Source organism: Pan troglodytes, chromosome 21, assembly GCF_028858775.2.
Source record: "Pan troglodytes isolate AG18354 chromosome 21, NHGRI_mPanTro3-v2.0_pri, whole genome shotgun sequence".
Classification (NCBI taxonomy): domain Eukaryota; kingdom Metazoa; phylum Chordata; class Mammalia; order Primates; family Hominidae; genus Pan; species Pan troglodytes.
The window spans coordinates 60,247,483-60,267,300 of NC_072419.2; the positions used below are offsets into that span (position 1 = coordinate 60,247,483).

General features: G+C 39.4%; 1 protein-coding gene across 7 annotated transcripts in view; it reads right to left on the bottom strand.

The window, feature by feature from the left end:
- The window catches only part of BCAS1 (brain enriched myelin associated protein 1), a 127,165-nt gene that overhangs the window by 14,055 nt on the left and 93,292 nt on the right, over positions 1-19,818 (bottom strand). For 3 of the 7 annotated variants that reach the window (XM_009437431.4, XM_054674840.2, XM_009437430.5), the window contains exons 9-10: positions 17,852-17,893; positions 9,340-9,507 (exon numbers count right to left, since the gene is read on the bottom strand). The exons of 1 other annotated variant lie outside the window; for it this stretch is intronic. In XM_009437431.4, coding sequence (XP_009435706.3) covers positions 9,340-9,507; positions 17,852-17,893 — 210 coding nt within the window. The remainder of the gene's footprint in view (positions 1-9,339; positions 9,508-17,851; positions 17,894-19,818) is intronic. 3 more of the 7 variants (XM_054674841.2, XM_054674839.2, XM_054674842.2) reach the window with 2 other exon arrangements.

Here is a 19,818-nt window from a genome sequence, read left to right on the forward strand (position 1 = left end):
AATGGATGATCTCAGTCATTTATCATTGAGGTTTGGGGTCAAGAGAAATGGAAGGCCAACTGGAAACATGTTACTCATTGGATATAGAGATTTCCATGCAATTTCTAACCAGATCTAATTAAATTCAAGTGTTAGCCTCCAAAAATAACAACAAAAGTACTAAATCCTGGAATTAGGCAATTCTGAGATAAATGATGACGGTTCCAATTAATGTTGGAAGCAGGAGATAGTTGAACATATTAAATGAAGACTGAATGAACAATTGACCCATGAGTAGCCTTCCACTGGGAATATTTAGGCTGTGGGTGTTTTATTGGTTTTTTTTTTTTTCTCTCCTTGATAGAGATATGAGTTTTGTTTAATATTTCATTTTCCACCCTTTAGCACCCCCTATAGCCAGCAACACCAGTGACAGGGATAAAAGGGGTTGGACTTGACTGCTTAAACTCCACAATCTAAGCTAATGGTTCTAGAAGTATGATTCCAGGACCAGCAGCTTCAGCATCACCTGGGAACTTGCTAGAAAGGCAAATTCTGGAGACCCAGGCTGGATCTAATCAATCAGAAGCTTTCAGAGGCGGAGGCTCAATGATCTGCATTTTAATAAGCTCTCCAGGTGGTGCTGAGGATTGTTTGAGTTTGAGTACCACTGCTCTCAGCAAGTTGGCCATATACAGGTTCAGACTCATGCTGGGGTCTGTGGTTTTAACGGTGCATTTAGTAATGTCCTATGCTTAGTGCCTGATACCTAAGAAACCTGGTGATAAAATGGTCGGTTCTTATCAACAACATTGACTCAGGTCTAATTCCCACACATTTGATCACTGCTTAATGTCTCCTCTTCCCAGCTAAGGGAGGAGTATAGAGAGCAGGGTTTCAGCCATATGGGGCAAAGAGGAAGACTCCAGATTCCACTGTTATTTATGGCCATGGCTGTTCTCTTAGCAGACAGTAAGAATCCACAACACATGCACTAAGAACAGCCAGAAACATTGAAAACACTCAAATACTTTTTGACTGATTAATATTATGTATCTTTGTTGTCTGAGCTACGGTGTTCACATTAGAGATAATACAAATTATTATTTATGAAGGATAATTTTTAGTGGAGTGCTTACTAAGTGCTGGGCATTGTGCTAAATGAGATAATAACTTGCATTATTTCATTTATTCATTATGTCAGAACCTTAAGATAGTGGAATTACTTTATTTTCCAGACAAGGAAATGGAAGCTCAAAGATACTAGCATCACCATGGAACTAGCAGGTTTGAGTGCCAGTATTGGACAGCAGGCAATGACTCCATATTCCAGACTCTAAACCACCTCCCCATACTGCCCCTAGAAGGCAGGAGGCACCACTCAATCAATAAACGTTTATTGAGCATTCACTGTATGAAGTTGCTGAATGTTAGATTAAACAAAATGATAAAAGCTTGGATAAGATGGAGGATGACCAAACTCAAATGTGGATGTTTATGGGATGTCCCCTCATCAGGAGTCAACTGTGCTCTTCTTTATTTTTGATATTATTATTGTTTTTAAGAGACAGGGTCCCATTCTGTCACTCAGGCTGGAGTACAGCGGCACAATCATCATTAACAGCAGCTTCAACCTCCATGGTCAAGCAATCCTCCTGCCTCAGCCTCCCAGATAGATAGGACTACAGGTGTACACCACCATGTCCAGCTATTTTTCTTTTTTTTTGAGAGAGAGAGTCTCACTCTCTTGCCCAAGCTGGAGTGCAGTGGCATGATCTTGGCTCACTGCAGCTTCCGCCTCCCAGGTTCAAGAAATTCTCCTGCTTCAGCCTCCCAAGTAGTTGGGACTACAGGCGCCTGCCAACATGCCCTGCTAATTTTTGTATTTTTAGTAGAGACAGGGTTTTACCATGTTGGCCAGGCTGGTCTCAAACTCCTGACCTCAAATGATCCACCCGCCTCGGCCTCCCAAAGTGTTAGGATTACAGGCGTGAGCCACTGTGCTTGGCCCAGCTATTAAAAAATTTTTTTTTTTGCAGAGACAGAGTCTCACTATGTTGCCCAGGTTGGTCTCGAGCTCCTGGGCTCAAGTGATCCTCCAGCCTTGGCCTCCCAAAGCACTGGGATTACAGAAGGGTTGTGCTCTTTTTAATATACTGCTTAGTGTGAAAGAGGTGGTGTCTGGAAGTTCCGTGTACTGAGGAACATCATTGTTGCAGGTTTCACTAAGATTGACAAACAAAGATCAGACTATCCTCTCCATAAAATTTAGATCTGTCTACATGGAAAGTGGGTTTTTCCTTCCTCCGTGCCTTGTGCATTGTTCTACAAAGGCCAGTCTTGCTTGAGAAGGTTTAGAAAAAGAAATGAACTGTTGGCTATTTCTTCCCTCCTCATAACCAGCTCTGTCAGCCTTCCCATCACACCCAAAGCTTTGGACACGTAAGGATTTCATTCAGCCTCCAAATTCGGGCTGTGTCGTAAGAGCCCTTCCTACTCAAGCCCATTCCCAAGTGGCCTTTACACTGTGGCTTTGGATCATATCTGTCAACCTTTGGGAATGTTGAGCAGCAAAAAACAAACAAATGCACAAAATGGCTTTTTAGGCAAAAACCGAATGGACATGAAGAGTCACGCATGAGCACTCCACCACCTTCTAGAGAATAAAGTTCTCTCACTTGCCCCCTAGGAGACGGGAATTCTAAACTTCCCATTAGTTGTTTCAATTTGGCATTCATTAGGGACTCTGTCAATTTAAGGTTTCAATTTGCTTTCTTTCCCCCCATTTCTTTGAGAGCCCTTGGAGAAGAATTGGGATTGAATCAGAAGGCTGTGTTGACAGCAGCTGATCTCAGCTGACATCATGAACCATGAAAACAGACCTCCAGGCTGTCAGGGAGATTACTGCAACAAAGTTCAACTTCTTAAAAAAAAAGAGAGAGAGAGAGTATCTCAAACTTTTCAGTGATTTTTCTTTATTGCTTATTTTGAGGCATGTAAAGCTGTATGTATGCAAAGGTGACTGAAGTTTGGGTTTACACTTAGAATCTTATTAAATCCATCTGAAGTCACTTCTGTAGCAGCAGTTATTATTAATAACAACTGTTTCCTTCCTTCCTTCCTTCCTTCTTTCCTTCCTTCCTTCCTCCCGTCCTCTCTCTCTCCCTCACTTCCCTCCTTTTTTTCTACCCTTCTTTCTTTTTTCTTTGCAGAGACAAATCAGAATAATTCATGTTGAATTCTGTATTCAAAGGAACCATAAACATAGAAGCTTATTTTTTCCAGCTGTCAAAAATAGCAAAGTTACTGTTTAAAGAGACTAAAATTCTTCCAGAGACTATTTAATACTTTGAAGAACAGTTTAAAGACTATGAAGTAATTTCAGAGATTTTCCAGTGTGATACTGAGCAACTTTCTCCATGGAGTTAATTTTTATTCATGACAGTCAAAGGTGAAGTATCTCAGGGCATTCAGCCTGCAGTGTTGTGATGGAATCTACTTGTGGCATCCACGCCTTGTATATTAATGAAATCATTTTTTATTTCTTTCATCGTGTCATGCATTCCTATAGCTTGATACTCTGAGGAATGTTTGAACCATCTCCAATGTATATCACTTAGCTATTCAAAAATCTAGCAAAAATGTTTGGTGGTCAGTTCACATTTCTTTGAAGGGAATGTTAATGTATTTTGATGGCAATATAATTCAAACACAATTGACATTTAAAAGAAAAAGAATTGGGCTGAAAATTTAATATATGGTGACTATATCTGCAATATTGTTTATCAGACCAGTCTCATGAAAACAAATCCAAGAATGGGATCTACTGAAAATTTCTAGGATCAACAAAGGTAATGGATCTGAGCTTAGTATTTTACCAAGATGCTCACTTGAAATGGAATTGGACTAGTCAGGCAAAATTCCCCAGCCAAGGTAAATTTGGTTTTAGTGACAAATATATTTAGAAAACCTATGTGCAAGCTTTAAGTAAGCCATATATTAATTTTCTTCTCCTTTGCCTTATTGTCATTTTAGGTAAGTGCAACAGCTCAATGCATCAAAATGGTATTTCCATAGAACACACTACTAAAGAAATCACAAAAATGGAGCATGTGGTTGTTCTACCTTCATATCCTTTCTGAGAATACCAGCTGCAGAAGCACAGGAAGCAGCAATTACACATGAGTCAAAGGGTGAGCTTTAGAACAACAAAATGACAACAAAACAAAAAACTGCGTTGGAATTCTGGCTCTCCCGCTTACCAGCTCCGGGACCGTGGAAAAATCCCATAAATACTCACTAGTCTCTGTGTCCTCATGTCCATCATGGGGCAGAGAGAGCACTTGTTTCCTAGAGTTCTCTATTAATAAATGAGATACTGCGTGCAAAGTGCCTAGCACACAATAAATAAACGGTAGCTCTCGTTGTTATTGCCAATAACTGAAAAGTGCTGAATGACTACAGAGACCCTCTTAGGGTAGAAAGGAATGCAAGTCATTGGTAGGGACAGGAATTGACCAAATTAATGCTTCCTTCAGAAATCTTTCCTTAAAGAGCAAATCAGTATTAACATTTTAATGCTCAGGGAAGAATTTCATATGGAAGACTTTCGGTTTTCTGTTTTGTAACTACCATCACAGACCACCCTCTTTCCACCTCCAATAGTACATTTCAACAGGTTTTGTTAGACTTACTAGATTGAATGTAATGAATTTAAAAAACCCTCTGATTTCATGGCTGCCTCCTCATTTGGACTTTTAATTTACCCATTATTAAAGCTCATAGTATTTCTCTAAGCCTGAGAACATTATTCCAACAAAGATTTTCTTACAAATCTAATGGTCCAAAGAAAGATATGAGGAGGAGTAAATGAAATAAGGTAGGTGAAAATAGTTTGGAGGAGGAAAGCATTTTCAAGTGTAAGGTGTTATTAATATTGACGAAGTATAAAACTGTATCTAGATCTACCAACTTTCTGGTTTCATTTGCCTACCTGCTTTGTGGACACATGAATGCAGTATTCTACCCACTCACTTTATAAAAATACACCAGCACTTCAAATATTCAATTTCTTGACATACAGCTGAATTAATATGTATAAGAATCTTTTCCTATTTAGGGCATGACAGATGTCTTAGATATTCCTCGCAATTATTTAAAATCCTGCAGGAGCCCGCAGGATTTCTGTGAAGTGCTACATCTCCATGTGTTGAATGCACTGTTAGGACTTATATGATTCTGTTTTCCTTTCCCTAAAATATAGTTATTTTAAAAATGATACTTTTTCTATTTGTATTTATTTATTTAAGATGGAGTCTCGCTCTGTCGCCCAGGCTGGAGTGCAGTGGCGCGATCTCAGCTCACTGCAAGCTCTGCCTCCTGGATTCATGCCATTCTCCTGCCTCAGCCTCCTGAGTAGCTGGGACTACAGGCGCTCGCCACCATGCCCGGCTAGTTTTTTGTATTTTTAGTAGAGACAGGGTTTCACCGTGTTAGCCAGGATGGTCTCGATCTCCTGACCTCATAATCCACCTGCCTCGGCCTCCCAAAGTGCTGGGATTACAGGCGTGAGCCACCGCGCCTGGCCTCTATTTTTATTTTTATGAGCAGTAAATTTCTAGAAAGAAAAAGATCTCTAGCTGGGTGCAGTGGCTCATGCCTATAATCCCAGCACTTTGGGAGTCCGAGGCGGGTGGATCACCTGAGATCAGGAGTTTGAGACCAGCCTGGCCAATATGGTGAAACCCTGTCTCTTCTAAAAACACAAAATTAGCCAGGTGTGTTGGCATACGCTTCTAATCCCAGCTACTCGGGAGGCTGAGACAGGAGACTCACTTGAACTCGGGAGGCAGAGGTTGCAGCGAGCAGAGATTGTGCCATTGCACTCCAGCCTGGGTGACAAAGCGAGACTGTCTCAAAAAGAAAAAAAAAGAAAAAGGAGGGAAATGCAAAGGATAGAAAGCAGAAAATCAATGATTTGGTGAATGGTGAAACTGAATACAAAGCATAGGTTTTGCAGTTGAGTTTTCTCTTCCATTAAATCAATTATTTAAACAAATCGATATTTTGCTAACAATATCCAAAATTTGTCTGAAACGTTTATTTATTTGGCTCCACATCCCCAACCGCTCAAAAAACCCTTAGTGATGGGCCAGATGTTGTCTCTATTTTCAAGCTGTTAGGGCAGGTTTTTTCTTTCCTGCATAAATCCGAAGACTTTGAATCAGTTTGGAAGCTATGAACATGTTACTAAAAAGTATTTCCTAAAAATGATTGCTAGAGCCAACTTCCAGAAATCTACCCAATGGGGACATTAACACATGTGCATAGAAGTAAGTGTATAAGGATCTTCATACAGGCTTGCGAAGCAATTGAAATAACGTGGGTGAGACACTTGGTGTGTGCTCACTGAATATGAGGATAGAGTTAAAAATAAATGTCTGTTTTATTCTCCACTGGGAAAGAGACTGCACCTGTTTATGCTCACTGTTGTATCCCTTGTGCCTGGAATATAGTGAACACTCAATAATTATTTGTTGAAAAAGTGAATGAATGAAATGCAAAAAGTTGAAAACATACCACATGTCCATCTATTGAGCAATGGTTAACCTGAGTATGATAAATCCAGACAATATGATTCAAATAAGTTGTTCTAAAGAATGAGGCCGTTCTCTATCAGGGGTTGCAAACTCAAATACCCACAGGGAAAGGGCCGGTAACATAAATGAGTGAGCTAGACTGGGTGTGACAATAGGGAGTGGTAGGGACTTTAGTAAGCTGGAAAACTCTTCATTTGTTTATTTGAATTAATCACAATATAAATATAGTGTTGTAATGAAAGCAAAACAGAAAAAAAGACAATAATTAGAATACCTGGAATTTTAAAGTAAATTCCAACAATCAGTATTTAAATTTTGCGAAGATAATGTTCATGTTCCCAGGCCTTTTCGTGGGCAACTGGTAATAAGAACAATGGACATCATGGAATCCAATTCTAAGAATCCATTGGGGATTCCTGGGGAAAAGTGTGTCCTCACCTACCTTCATCCCTATCCTATAGCGAATTGATTCCAAAGGACGCTTTTCTTTTCAATTTGTTTCCCTCAGAATTTAGACTTACCCATTTTCTACTGCCAAAAAATTTTCCCAAACAGCATCTAACAGATAGCTCTGGGGGATAAATTTAAGTAATATGAGACCTCATTAGAATTTAAGAATTTGTTTTAGATGGATGCTGTGAGTGGTTTAGAGGTTTTTTTTTTTTCATGCTTTCTTTGGAGTTTCTTGTACTTTTCCCTGTTTTAAATGAAGGAGCTTCCTGTTGGTTATTTGGAAGAGACCATCATTCTATTTACTGTTTTTTTTTTCTGTACTTCTCAATTCCATCCAGAAATGGAAAAGCTGATCACTCTCAATATTATGATGAGCTATTTGGGGATCCCATTTGTAAATTAGATGAGTTGCCGGAAACAGGCCAAATGTTCTTTTCTTTCCTGGCATCATGTAAAAATTGGTTTTAAAAAAAATGTCAAGTCTTAATCTCCATTTTCACTGCCAAATTGCAGATCAAATGGCCAATGAGATAGATGGGGTTTTGGCCATATGGGCCGCCCACAACTGATTCTACACTTTTTACTCCATGAGAATATAACAGGAAAAGAAAATGATTCCTGTCAACAATTTCTAACATAATTATTTCTAATACGCCTCAGTTCCCATTGGCAAGGGTTTTGTTTTGTTTTGTTTTGTGGGCTAGATAGAATTCCTTAACAGGTGGAGCCTGTGAAATTAGAGAGTTGCTTTCTCAAAGGATTAAACTCCAAATACTCCTGAAAATAAAGTCACACTATAATGAAATTCTTGTTTTTCATTAAAAGAGAATTAAACTAATGACATTTTACATGCATTTTTGTTTTTTGTTCTCCAACTGATTTAGGTTTTGTTGCATTATATTATTTAAGCTCCTGGCTGTTTAGTCATTTAATGTGCATTGCTTTTTATAAACAGTAAATATATCTATCACATTCTTTCTATTCTACACAAATTAAAAGCATGGCTAATTCATCAACTAAGTTATATATTTCACTATTGGAATATTATGTTGTCATTTCATTATTTAATTTATCTATAAGCTAGTTTTGTCCAAATTTGTGTCACTCACATGTCACCTTCAGAATTTTTGCCGTATCTTTATATAACTTGGACTATTTGATACATAATCCTTAAAATGCCTGATATTCTTTATGTAAACAAATGTAATTCAAAGAAAACCTCATATCATTACCATAATAAGAAAAGCAGTATCATTGACCACCAAGAAAAGGAAACTTTAAAAATAAATAATAGTAAGCAATAATAGTAACTTCCAGTTAGATGCTGTTGTATGCCAAAATTTGGACGCAACCACAATTAAAAGGCCGAAAAAGAAATAGATGTTGGCGTGGAGGTGGTGAAAACGGAACACTTTTACACTGTAGGCGGGAATGTGAACTAGTACAACCACTATAGCAAACAGTGTGGAGATTCCTTAAAAAACTAAAAGTAGATCCACTATTCGATCCAGCAATCCCACTACTGGGTATCTACCCAAAGGAAAATAAGTCATTATCTGAAAAAGACACCTGCACACACAGGTTTATAGCAGCACAATTCACAATTGCAAAGATATGGAACCAACCTAAGTGCCCATCAACCAATGAGTGGATAAAGAAAATGTGGCTTATGTACACCATGGAATACTACTCAGCCAGAAAAAGGAATGAAATAATGTCTTTTGCAGCAACTTGGATAGAGCTGGAGGCCATTATTCTAAGTGAAGTAACTCAGGAATGGAAAACCAAATACCGTATGTTCTCACTCATAATTGGGGGCTAAGCTACGAGGATGCAAAAGCATAAAAAATGATATAATGGACTTTGGGGACTCAGGGGAGAAGGCTGGGAGAAGGGTGAGGGATAAAAGACTGCATACTGGCTGTAGTGCACACTGCTCGGGTGACAGGTGCACTAAAGTCTCAGAAATCACACTAAAGAACTAATCCATGTAATCTCAAATCACTTGTATGCTCACAACTATTGAAATAAAAAAAATTCAGACCCAAGGGCACCTCTTTTTTTGTTAAAAAGTGTTAGCAGGCATTAAAGAAGGGTTAAAGAATATTAGCAATAAACTGAGACTTTCTGTATGATTGAATCAGAAGGAAAAAAGGGAATTTTCTCACTATGCAATCCATATTCCATTCACATTCCATACATACCAGCTACAATTATGTCTCCTACTACCTGTGGCATGAGTCCACCATTGTTCCCAGAAGCCACTCTAGGTATCTTAGGTTTCCTATACTGGAAGTAAGGGGCTTACCATTTGTCTGAGAAACGCCATCAGAGAGGTTCTTGGTTTGCTTTCTTCTCTTTTGAGTTTCGCTTCTGTGGGTTCAGGTGCAGCATCTCCTTCGTTGAGGTCCACTGTTTGTAAGGCTGATTCTACTTCCTTGGACTTTATAATCTCTACTGGTGACTCACACACCACCTGGATTATTTTGCCAGGTAATAAGAAAATGAAAAACAAAACATTCCCCCAAAACATGTTTTACAAAGTGGGGTCCTTGTTGCCCCCCTGTCCACATAGTAGCTACAGTTTTGAATCTATGACCATTTCTACACAGGCACATCTTGGAGAAGTAATGCTTATGTTGTACAACGCACCAATTTCCAAGCTCAACTGCCACATTGACATGGAAGTGGCAAAATCCCTTCCCCAAGGGGAAGAACAGATAAGAGGTCCTTTTTGGGGACTGTCATTCAGAGCATGCTCAATACCCAATCTAATCTAGTAAGCCCACCTCTTTAATCTGCCACGTAGGTGAATTACATTTGGCCTGTGTAGAAACCAGGAATAATCATTTTCTTAAGAGTCCAACGTTAGAGACGGTAACCATGACAGCTTCCAGTTCTCTTTCCAGTTCCCCTGCAACTGTAAAGAAACTGTCCTCTTTGTAGAAAGGAGAGTGTAAAAACCACTGAATTTAATCCACTTCCTCATTAAGTGATATCTAATTTTTCCCCAGAACAGTCATTTGCCATTTCACTTACTTGAAGTTTATGCTTTCAGAAGAAAAATGAACTTGGCAAGAAACTGATGGCTAAGTTGTTCGCGGCCCTGGCCATGGTACCTAGTGAGCTCGATTTCCTCTGCCTCTGAGTGTCTGTGGCGGCTTGGATGGAAGGGCCCATCTACCACACTCTGCTCTCAACTTGTGTTCTTTTGCAGTGCCTCATTCCATTTGTACAGGGCCCCAGTCACATCTGGGACAGTTTCTGCATTTGTGTTGCTCCCTGCCACAGGACAGAGTGAATTGGCCAGGAGAGGTTTTTAAATTTCCTTTGTTTCCTCAGGCAGGGGCTGGCAAAATACTACCAAATCCAGCTCAGTGACTGTTTCTGTGTGGCTCCTGGGCTAAGGATGGTCTTTACCTTTTAATTTTATTTATTTATTTAAGAAATGAGGTCGTGCTACGTTGCCCATGCTGGCTTTCAACTCCTGGGCTCGAGTGATCCTCCTACCTTGGTCTCCCACGTAGCTGAGACTATCAGCACACGTGACCACGCCTGATGGATTTTATGCATTTAAAGCGTTGGAAGAAATATTTTAAAAGATAAAATGTATGGGATGGAGACCACAAACGGCCTATGAAGCCTGAAATATTTACTATCTGGCCCTTTAAACCACATGGCTTTCATCTGCTGCCTCCCTGGAAAGTACCATAGAGTCAAAGGCATCTTCCCACTTGTCTTTGCTGGGCCAGACCCCTAGCTTCTCGGAGCCTTGTTCTTGGTGTCAGGGGGTAGGGGAAGGGGACTTAGTTATTTCCAAAAATATCGTCTGCTGAGAAACTATTTTCTTTCCCATCATACAGAACATACCATTGGTTTGCAAAATGACCCGAATTTTCCAAATCGAGAAGAACCCTTAGTCTCTGTATTGCCATTTGATTCAGGGAGTTGCCCATCAGTAAATCAGCATGCAGAACACCCCAACATTTGGCAACTAAATCACATTTCTTAAGCTAAATTAAATTTCTTAAGCTACTGACACAATTTCTAGTATTTTCTTTTTTGTAAACAAAAATGGAAGTTGGGGGGTTACAAACTCAAAAGTCCTCAGGAGGCAAGGCAGAGAATATCAGCATGGATTGACCAGACCTAAGACCAAAAGTAGTGACAGGGATGATGACAAAGTAAAGTCAAGCTGTCCCATCTAAAGATGTTAAATGATTAAAAATGCTGGATTGGCCAAACAAAACCTATTTGTGAGGAAGGGTCTGCTGCTGGGCTGTTGGCTTTGGACCCCAATCTATCTTTAGGAAACGAGGTGGAGACTGGAGCCATATCAGAGACTGAGAATGGCAATAGAGCATGGACATGGATTTCCACATTTTGAACTGATTTAATTCAATCGCATTTCTGAAAAGTAAGTGTGAGCCACAAGAGCCCTTCAGGTGAGGCTGAAATGTAGGCAATCTAACTTGTGGTCATAGAGGACAAGCTCTAGAACAACTTGCTGGGCTCTAAATCACATCTATATCCCTAATCTAAGCTCAGTGCCCAACATCTCTGTGCTTTTCGTGTTCTCTGTTCTCGGTGGGAATTGTATACACATCAGAAAGTTGTCTGCATATTAAATCAGGCAATACATGTCAAGTTCTTAGCACCATGTGCTCAGTTAATGCTAGTGGTTGTTATTTGTGTTAATGTTAGAGCTGTTTAGTCCATGAGCATGAATTATCTGCATTAGGCATCATGCACATATCCAATATTTAGAGATGATTATATTAATAGCTACTTCTTGCTATGCCTGGTATTGTACCGGGTGTTTAATATTTTTTTATAAATAGCATCAAGATAGTTCGACAGCTTAGGAAATATAACATTATCCCTATTCTATAGATAAAGAGTGAACAATTGAATGATTTGGCCAGAGTCGTACCACAGATAAATAGGCATTACAATGAGGATGGCATTTTCTGCGGCAACTCAATGTATCTAATAGTGGCTTAACCAATGAAAACATGGAACAAGAAGTTCTGGGGTTGGTTCAGTGGCTCCACAATATCTCTAAGAACTTTGGCTCTTTCTGTTCTTGGCTCCACTATTCTTGGCATGCTAGATTTTCATCATTTTATTTGTTACCTCATGGTTATAAAATAGCTGCCACAATTCCAGATATCACATCCTCAATCCAATGTTCTGAGAAGGAAGGTCACAGCCAAAGACTTGCAGCAAATAAACATCTGTATTTTGATCCCCTACCTCAGGGTACCTAAATTTCATGGGTCAGAGCTAGGCCACTTACCCCCAGGCTACTTACTAGTGAAGAAAATGAGATTACTAACTTAGACTAATCATGATCAAATACTTTGGGGGTATAAAGTTGGCAACTTTGCCTAAAACTAAGGGTAGAAGAGTGGAGAAATAGAAAATAGCTCTTAAGTAGATAAGGAATAGAGTTTGCGTTCAGAAGTATTCTGTCTTTGAGGCAGTGAGTTCTTTCTTCGTGTGCAAAGACCTGGAGGAAAAATTACTCATAAATAAAATGATCAGATTGTATGGCAATAACTCTGTAAATCAATTCTATTTGGATGCCAGTGGTTCCCTTGCTGAGCCTTTCCAAATGTTGAGAGGTATCAACCCATAAATCCTAGGCCACAAGTCCATTCTCCAGAACACAACTATTGCAGTAGGTAAAAAAATATAGTACTTCTGGAGACTTCCACTACCTTTGAAGTCAGGCCAAGAAGTTGGCTTTTAGTAGCCAAGGAAAATCCACTGACATCCAGTGTGGAAATCCAGAACAATCTTGGCTAAATAAGGATCTGATTTGCATATACAGACATAGGAATTCAATTTTTATTTGGATAACTTTCCAAATTTCTCCTAGGCCAGGGCTTTGGAAAAAGTTGTTTCCTATTTAGAACATATGACCGCATCTGCACATTTTAATTTTGGATATCATGAATGGACATAATTAAAGTCAGATGTGCGCTACATTTTAGAATTAAATCCCCCCTGCTTGATTTCTGTAGAGGATATGGTAGACATTGCATGAAGATGGCAGGTACATCTAACATTGACAATATACATTTCAGTGAAGAGTTTCCCTTTTTGCCTCAAATTTTATACCACACTTATTCTTGAAATTTGGTTATACAGTTTTTACTAGAGCTGTGGCTTTTGGAAATTGATTTATGGCAAATAGATTTCGTCCATTTAAACTTCATGCACAACGTCATATTAACATTAAAGGTTTTTATTTTAGAATATTTTAAAGATTATTTTGATAGGACTTTTAATGTGATTGATTACAAAGACCTCCCACAGATTTTTTTTTTTTCTACTCAGTAACTATTCTCTCTCATCTGCTTACACACTCTAATTTTGCTTTGGGAGAGCAATCTTTCCCATCTTCAAGACTATGTAATTTGGATTAAGCCAATTAAAAAGGTCTAAACCAATCAACATGGTCAAGCTCCTTGACTGTGGTTGGTTTAGAAATGACAGCATGCGGCAAATTGTATTATTTCTCCAATTATTTACCCTACCTTCCTGTAAATGAATTACACACCTGTGCCCATTGATGTGTGACTTGCTTTAGTGAATGGAACATGGGTAGAAATGACATATAGCATGCCTGAGCAGAAGCTTTAGGATCCATTGCATGATTCACCCATGCCACTATTTTCTCTCTGCAACAAGAACTGCATGTCCTTATTGAAGGGACTGCTGCTTCCCTACTGACCTCAGCAGGAAGAGGCCACATGGGTTAGCCAAAGCCAACTGATAGCTGGCTTGTAGCATGAGTGAGAAAAGAAAAAATAAAACAAACTTCTTTGCTATTGAGAAGCACTGTAATTTGGGACTTGGTTGTCACTGCAACACAACCTGGCAAAAGCTGACGAATACAGCATGTGAATGCATTTCAGTCAGTGAAACAGAACAAACTCCAGGACATGTAGGGTTGCTACTTGACAAATAGCTCATTTACTTTGGACTGAGTGATGTGATGTTGGAAAGCTGAACATGTAGCCAGGCCAAGAAGGCTGAACCCAAGGAGAGCCCTGAATTAAATTTTATTTGAAAGCAATTTAACTTTCTAGTAATGAGAGCCAGTAAAGGCCACTTTCTTTCTAATCCAGGTTGAATTGGGTTTTCTTTCACTTGCAACTGAGAGATTACTTATTAAGAGAGATAAACAACAGAAGTACCTGTTTCCATGGTCTTACAGGTTATTGGAAGGAAAGAAATTTTTTTCATTAGAACATTAACTCAATTAACCAATGGGCAAAATATTTTTTTTATTACAACTGAAAGATTCTATCATTTCAAGAGTTAAAAAAAGATTTATTTCTGATAGGACCAGAAGCACATTCTAGGAAAAGCACTAAACTTCCACAGGCTTCAAAATCCTTATTTTTCTTTCTGTGAGAAACTTTGAGAAATGTTGACATCACTCTGTTTTTTTTTTTTTTTTTTTTTTTTTTTTTAAATACAAGTGGGCCTTGCATCGGCTGATAGATTAGTTCTGGAAAGTTGTAGGTAGAGAAATTTTAAAGAATAAACTCAACCACATTTTAGCCAGAAGTCGTTATTTAAAGCACTCTTGTAATATGGTTAATCATATCTAATTGTCCTGTTGTGAAGGTGTAGAGCACTATACATTGTTTTGACTAATGCCTTCTCTCTTATTTAAGAGAGGAGGAAATTAAAGCTAACTCTGTTTTACATATTCCTTCAATCCACATGGACACTGAGTCAGCTGTGAGCTGTATCATTTCACTAGGAAAGAAAATCACTGATTACTGGGACATGCTCACTCACTATGTTGTCTCTTATTTGCTAATTTGCTAACAATTACTGCAGAAGGTGGCAAACTTTTCCTGCAAAGTCCCTGCCAATCAGTGTTTCTGTTGAAACTACTCAACTCTGTGGCCTAGCAACAAAGCAGCCATAGATGATATGTAAAGGAATTAGCATGGCTGTGTTCTAATAAAACTTTATTTCTGGACACTGAATTTGAATTTTGAATTCACGTCATAAAATATTCTTTTTAAATTTTTTTTCAACCATTCAAGAATGTAAAAATCATTTTTAGCTTGTGGGCTGTATTCGGCCCATGAGCTACAGTTTGCTGATCCCTAAAATTATTGAGTTCCTCCTACATTTCAGGCACTGAAGTAAGCACGTTATAGACATGATCTCTAATTTTCACAAGAACCCTAAACTGTAGGTGATATTATTATCGCCATTTAACAGATGAGTAAACTGAGGCTCAAGAGGTGTGGCCTGAAGACGATGGGATCAACGTCACAACCATCAGCCTCATTCCCTCCAAGTGACAGGCTGTCAGAAGATGAAATACTGATGCTGGGAGTGGTGGCTCACGCCTGTAATCCCAGCACTTTGGGAAGCCAAGGTGGGCGGATCACTTGAGGTCAGGAGTTTGAGACCAGACTGGCCAAGATGGTGAAACGCTGTGTCTACTAAAAATACAAAAATTAGCCAGGTATGGTGGTGCCTGCCTGTAATCCCAGCTACTTGGGAGGCTGAGGCAGGACAATCACTTGAACCTGAGGGGGTGGAGGTTGCAGTGAGCCGAGATTGTGCCACTGCACTCCAGCCTGGGTGAAAAGAGCAAAACTCTGTCTCAAGAAAACAAACAAACACACAAACAGAAAAAAAGAAGATGAAATATTGAGCCTTAAAAATCAAAATGTTGCTTGTAGTGTTTAGTCATTTAAGGCAATTTTTATAATGCTTCTTTATTTTATTTAACAAATATTTTGCCTTATTTTATGTCCCTATCATCAGTTTTTGTGTTATCGTTTGGTGTCAATAATTTAACTTTTAATTTCTGTTTATATTTCTATTTAAAATTTCACAGTAGAAAATAGAATATCTCCTGTTTGCCTGTTAGAGATCAACTCTGCATTTTAGCATCTGAGCTGCGGGAAACACAGGGTTCCTTAAACAAGCAACTACACACAAACATCCAAAAAGTTTTTCTTTAGAAAACTCAGAACCTCAAAGCTAACAGATGCTACAGATTTTACGGGCAGCTTTTAAACTTAAAGTTCGTGGAAAGAAGTCTTGTGGAGTCCTCCTTGTAGGTTGCGGGAATAGAAACTTTGACTTTCTATAAAATAGTAATTCATGAGAACTTTCTGGAATGATGAGAGACCTGAGCTTTGCTGGGCTAAGACTGGCTCAAGAAAGAAAAGAAGGAAGGAAGGAAGGAAGGAAGGGCAGTAAAACCAACACACAGATTTTGAGAGGTGAAGCCAGCTGGACTTCCTGGGTCGAGTGGAGACTTGGAGAACTTTTCTGTCTAGCTAGAGAATTGTAAATGTACCAATCAGCACTCTGTAAAAACGCACCAATCAGTGCTCTGTGTCTAGCTAAGGGATTGTAAATGCACCAGTCAGCACTTTGTGTCTAGCTAAAGGATTGTAAATGCACCAATCAGCACTCTGTAAAAACACACCAATCAGTGCTCTGTGTCTAGCTAAAGGATTGTAAACGCACCAATCAGCACTCTGTAAAATGGACCAACCAGCACTCTGTAAAATGGACCAATCAGCAGTCTGTAAAATGGACCAATTAGCAGGATGTGGGCGGGGTCAAATAAGGGAGTAAAAGCTGGCCACCCCAGCCAGCAGCCACAACCCGCTTGGGCCCCCTTCCATGCTGTGGAAGATTTGTTCTTTCTCTCTTCACTATAAATCTTGCTGCTGCTCACTCGTAGGGTCTGTGCCACCTTTAAGAGCTGTAACACTCACTGCGAAGGTCTGTGGCTTCTTTCTTGAAGTCAGCGAGACCAAGAACCCACGGAAGGAACCAACTCCGGACACAATTTCAAGATTTTTCTTCCAACAAGAATCCTAACACAGCCATTCTAATTTTTATTCCACATCACAGACAACATTTCAGAAACGTGTTTGGATGTTCAACATCTGTTCAGTTCCCATAACTAAATAAAAATAAAAACACACGCCCTATTTAGGGCAAGTAAATAAGGGACACCCAGAACAAGTTTTGCTTTGGCAACATGATAATGTTCGGTTTCTATCTCAAGGAGCTGTGAATTCACTTATTCCCTACTTATAAAAATTTCCCAAAGACTGCACTTCTTTCAAGTCAGAGCTGTTGTTTTGGGTCTGAAACTCACGAGGTCAATTTATTAATCTCCCTGGAAGCTACGTTTTCGTGATGTTTTATATAGCACCATCCCTTTCGGGGATGAATGAACTGTCTTGAAAATTTTGACAATTCCTCTAGAAGATTAAAAGCCAGGAAAACTGAGGCTCAACGTCTCTATCTCAGAGGTAGACCCGTGAAGTCAGCGCTCTAACCTGAGACTGACATTCTCAGCGTCTGTTGCTGCAAGATGTTCTCATGCCTGATGCAACTCCCTGTCCTGGGTACCGCCCAAAGTTAGTAAGAAACTGGATCACCATGGAAATAAGAGTGAACGAGCAGTCAAGGTGGAATGAAGCAGAAGGCGGAGCATCATTATCCCTCAAGGAAGCGCAAAGCTGTTCTTACGTGTAGTAGACTCTTTCAGCCCCTACTGAAAACAATTATAAAAATTTGTGCCCTGATTTTGCATTTATTTTGCACTGATTCAATGAGAGTTACAAAAATTCATCCAATGTTATCCTCCATGCGTCCCTAATCACATACGGGGTAAAAGAGTCTACAACAAACGAATCACACTGGCAGCATGCAAGAACACAGGAGCCCAGAGCTGAAAATGCCCAATTGTCCAACATGGCGGAAGATGAGAATGGAATGATTCTGCCGTGGTGTGTGTAACTTACATTCTCCTCTGCACCTGTGGGGACTGAGTCCTCTTTAACTGACTAAAGGAAGATAAAAACAAAAGTGAGAGTTAAAAGGTTACAAAAAACAAAATTGTTACATAAAAGCAAAGGGTTAGTTGGGCTCACAGTCTTGTGGTGCGTTCGGGGACATTGAATTGCCTAGGTACACCTCCTTCTTAAAAAGAAAGGAGACTTACAAAAATGAAAACGGTATATATATATTTATGTATTTTAAAATGCAACAAAGAGAAAATTGAAACACAGATGCAGCCAGGATACAAATGGAGCAAGCAGAAGCGTTGTCACAGAAAATGCTAACTGCTGTAGGTAAGCAATGTACTTGCCTTTATATTTTCTAGTAGTTGATGAAAAGAGAGAAATGCAATTAATCATTCAATACAGAGTCACTGTTAGGTAAAACAAAGAAGCTACTCAGGAAAATTCTGGTAATAAGTTCAGAGAAACTCATTCAATTGTCTTTTTGAGCAAGCAGGCTTTATAATACAATAGGCAGGGTCCAAGCCCTACCCTGACCATAGCACAGGGGCCAGCAGCAGGGGCCGCTGCTTTCGTCAGCCCTCAGTCTAGGCCAAGTTCATTAGGTCAAAGTTCAATTTGACTAAAACATGTCTGTGGAAGGCTAGAGAGCTGCAGTCCTACATATCCACATTCAAACACCGTTTTACTCCCAGGAGTAATGCTGGCATATACAGTCCTGCCCCAAGTGGGATAGGAGTTATCCCGATTCTGTCAAAGGTCAAAGCCACAATCATTCTATCAGTTAGCCAACTTTGGAGTTCATTTTTGCATCTTTCTTTTGGTGGTTCTTAAACTTCTGGACGGATGGTGGTGGATGTTACAGACCACTTTGAGACTCATTTGATAGATTTGGACTCTCCTCCCAGAGAAATGCACATAAACAATATACTTTGCAAATAATTTCAGGATTCATAGACCTTCTATGTCTCTCCTCTTGGATTACAAGTTAAGAACTCTGTCTATATCCATATTGTTACTAAGTCCTATTTGTTTTTCCTTTAAGGCATCCAGGGGAGGGGAAGACAGGAAGTGATATTTACAAATGTATCTTCTGCACTAGGCATCTTGCGTTATAAATCATCTCACTTAAAGCACCCCAAAATGGTAAGTATTGTGATCCTAACTTACAGAGTAAGAAATAGAGGTTCAGAGAGGTGAAGCCACTTGTTCCAGTTAAACAGCTAGAAAGTGGTGGAAATGGTTTTAATGCATTTATTTTACATCTAAAAGCCAAATTTTCCCCTGCTATGATGACTTCAAGGGTCAGAAACACATTTTTTCGGCAATCGTGTGAATTCCTTTCTTCACACACAGACTTATTCTCTCTAGATGAGATCTTCAGATTGCATAATTTATTTCTAGTTATCTTCTTCCCACAGTGAAGTTTCTCTGGGCACAAAAATGTTCCTAAAAGAGATTGCTGAATTTCTGAAAGCTTCTGATTATCAGGAAATTGTAATGTGTTCAGAAGAAATTAGCAGTAGTGTTACTGTATTAATCCGTTTTACACTGCTATAAAGACATACCTGAGACTGGGTAATTTATAAAGGAAAGAGGCATAATGGACTCACAGTTCCACATGGCTGGGGAGGACTCAGGAAACTTACAATCATGGTGGAAGGGGAAACAGGCACATCTTACATGGTGGCAGGCAAGAGAGAGTGAAGGGAGAAGAGCCCCTTATAAAGCCATCAGATCTTGTGAAAACTCACTTGATATCAAGAGAACAGCATGGGGGAAACTTCCCCCGTGATCCAATCACCTCCTATCAGGTCCCTCCTTTGACACCTGGGGATTATGGGGATTACAATTTGAGATGAGATTTGGGTGGGGACACAGCCAAACCATATCAGATACTTTCTTGAAACTGCACCCCCTTTTCTCTGAGATTAGTCAGACGCTGGTTAATACCATGAACACGTAAT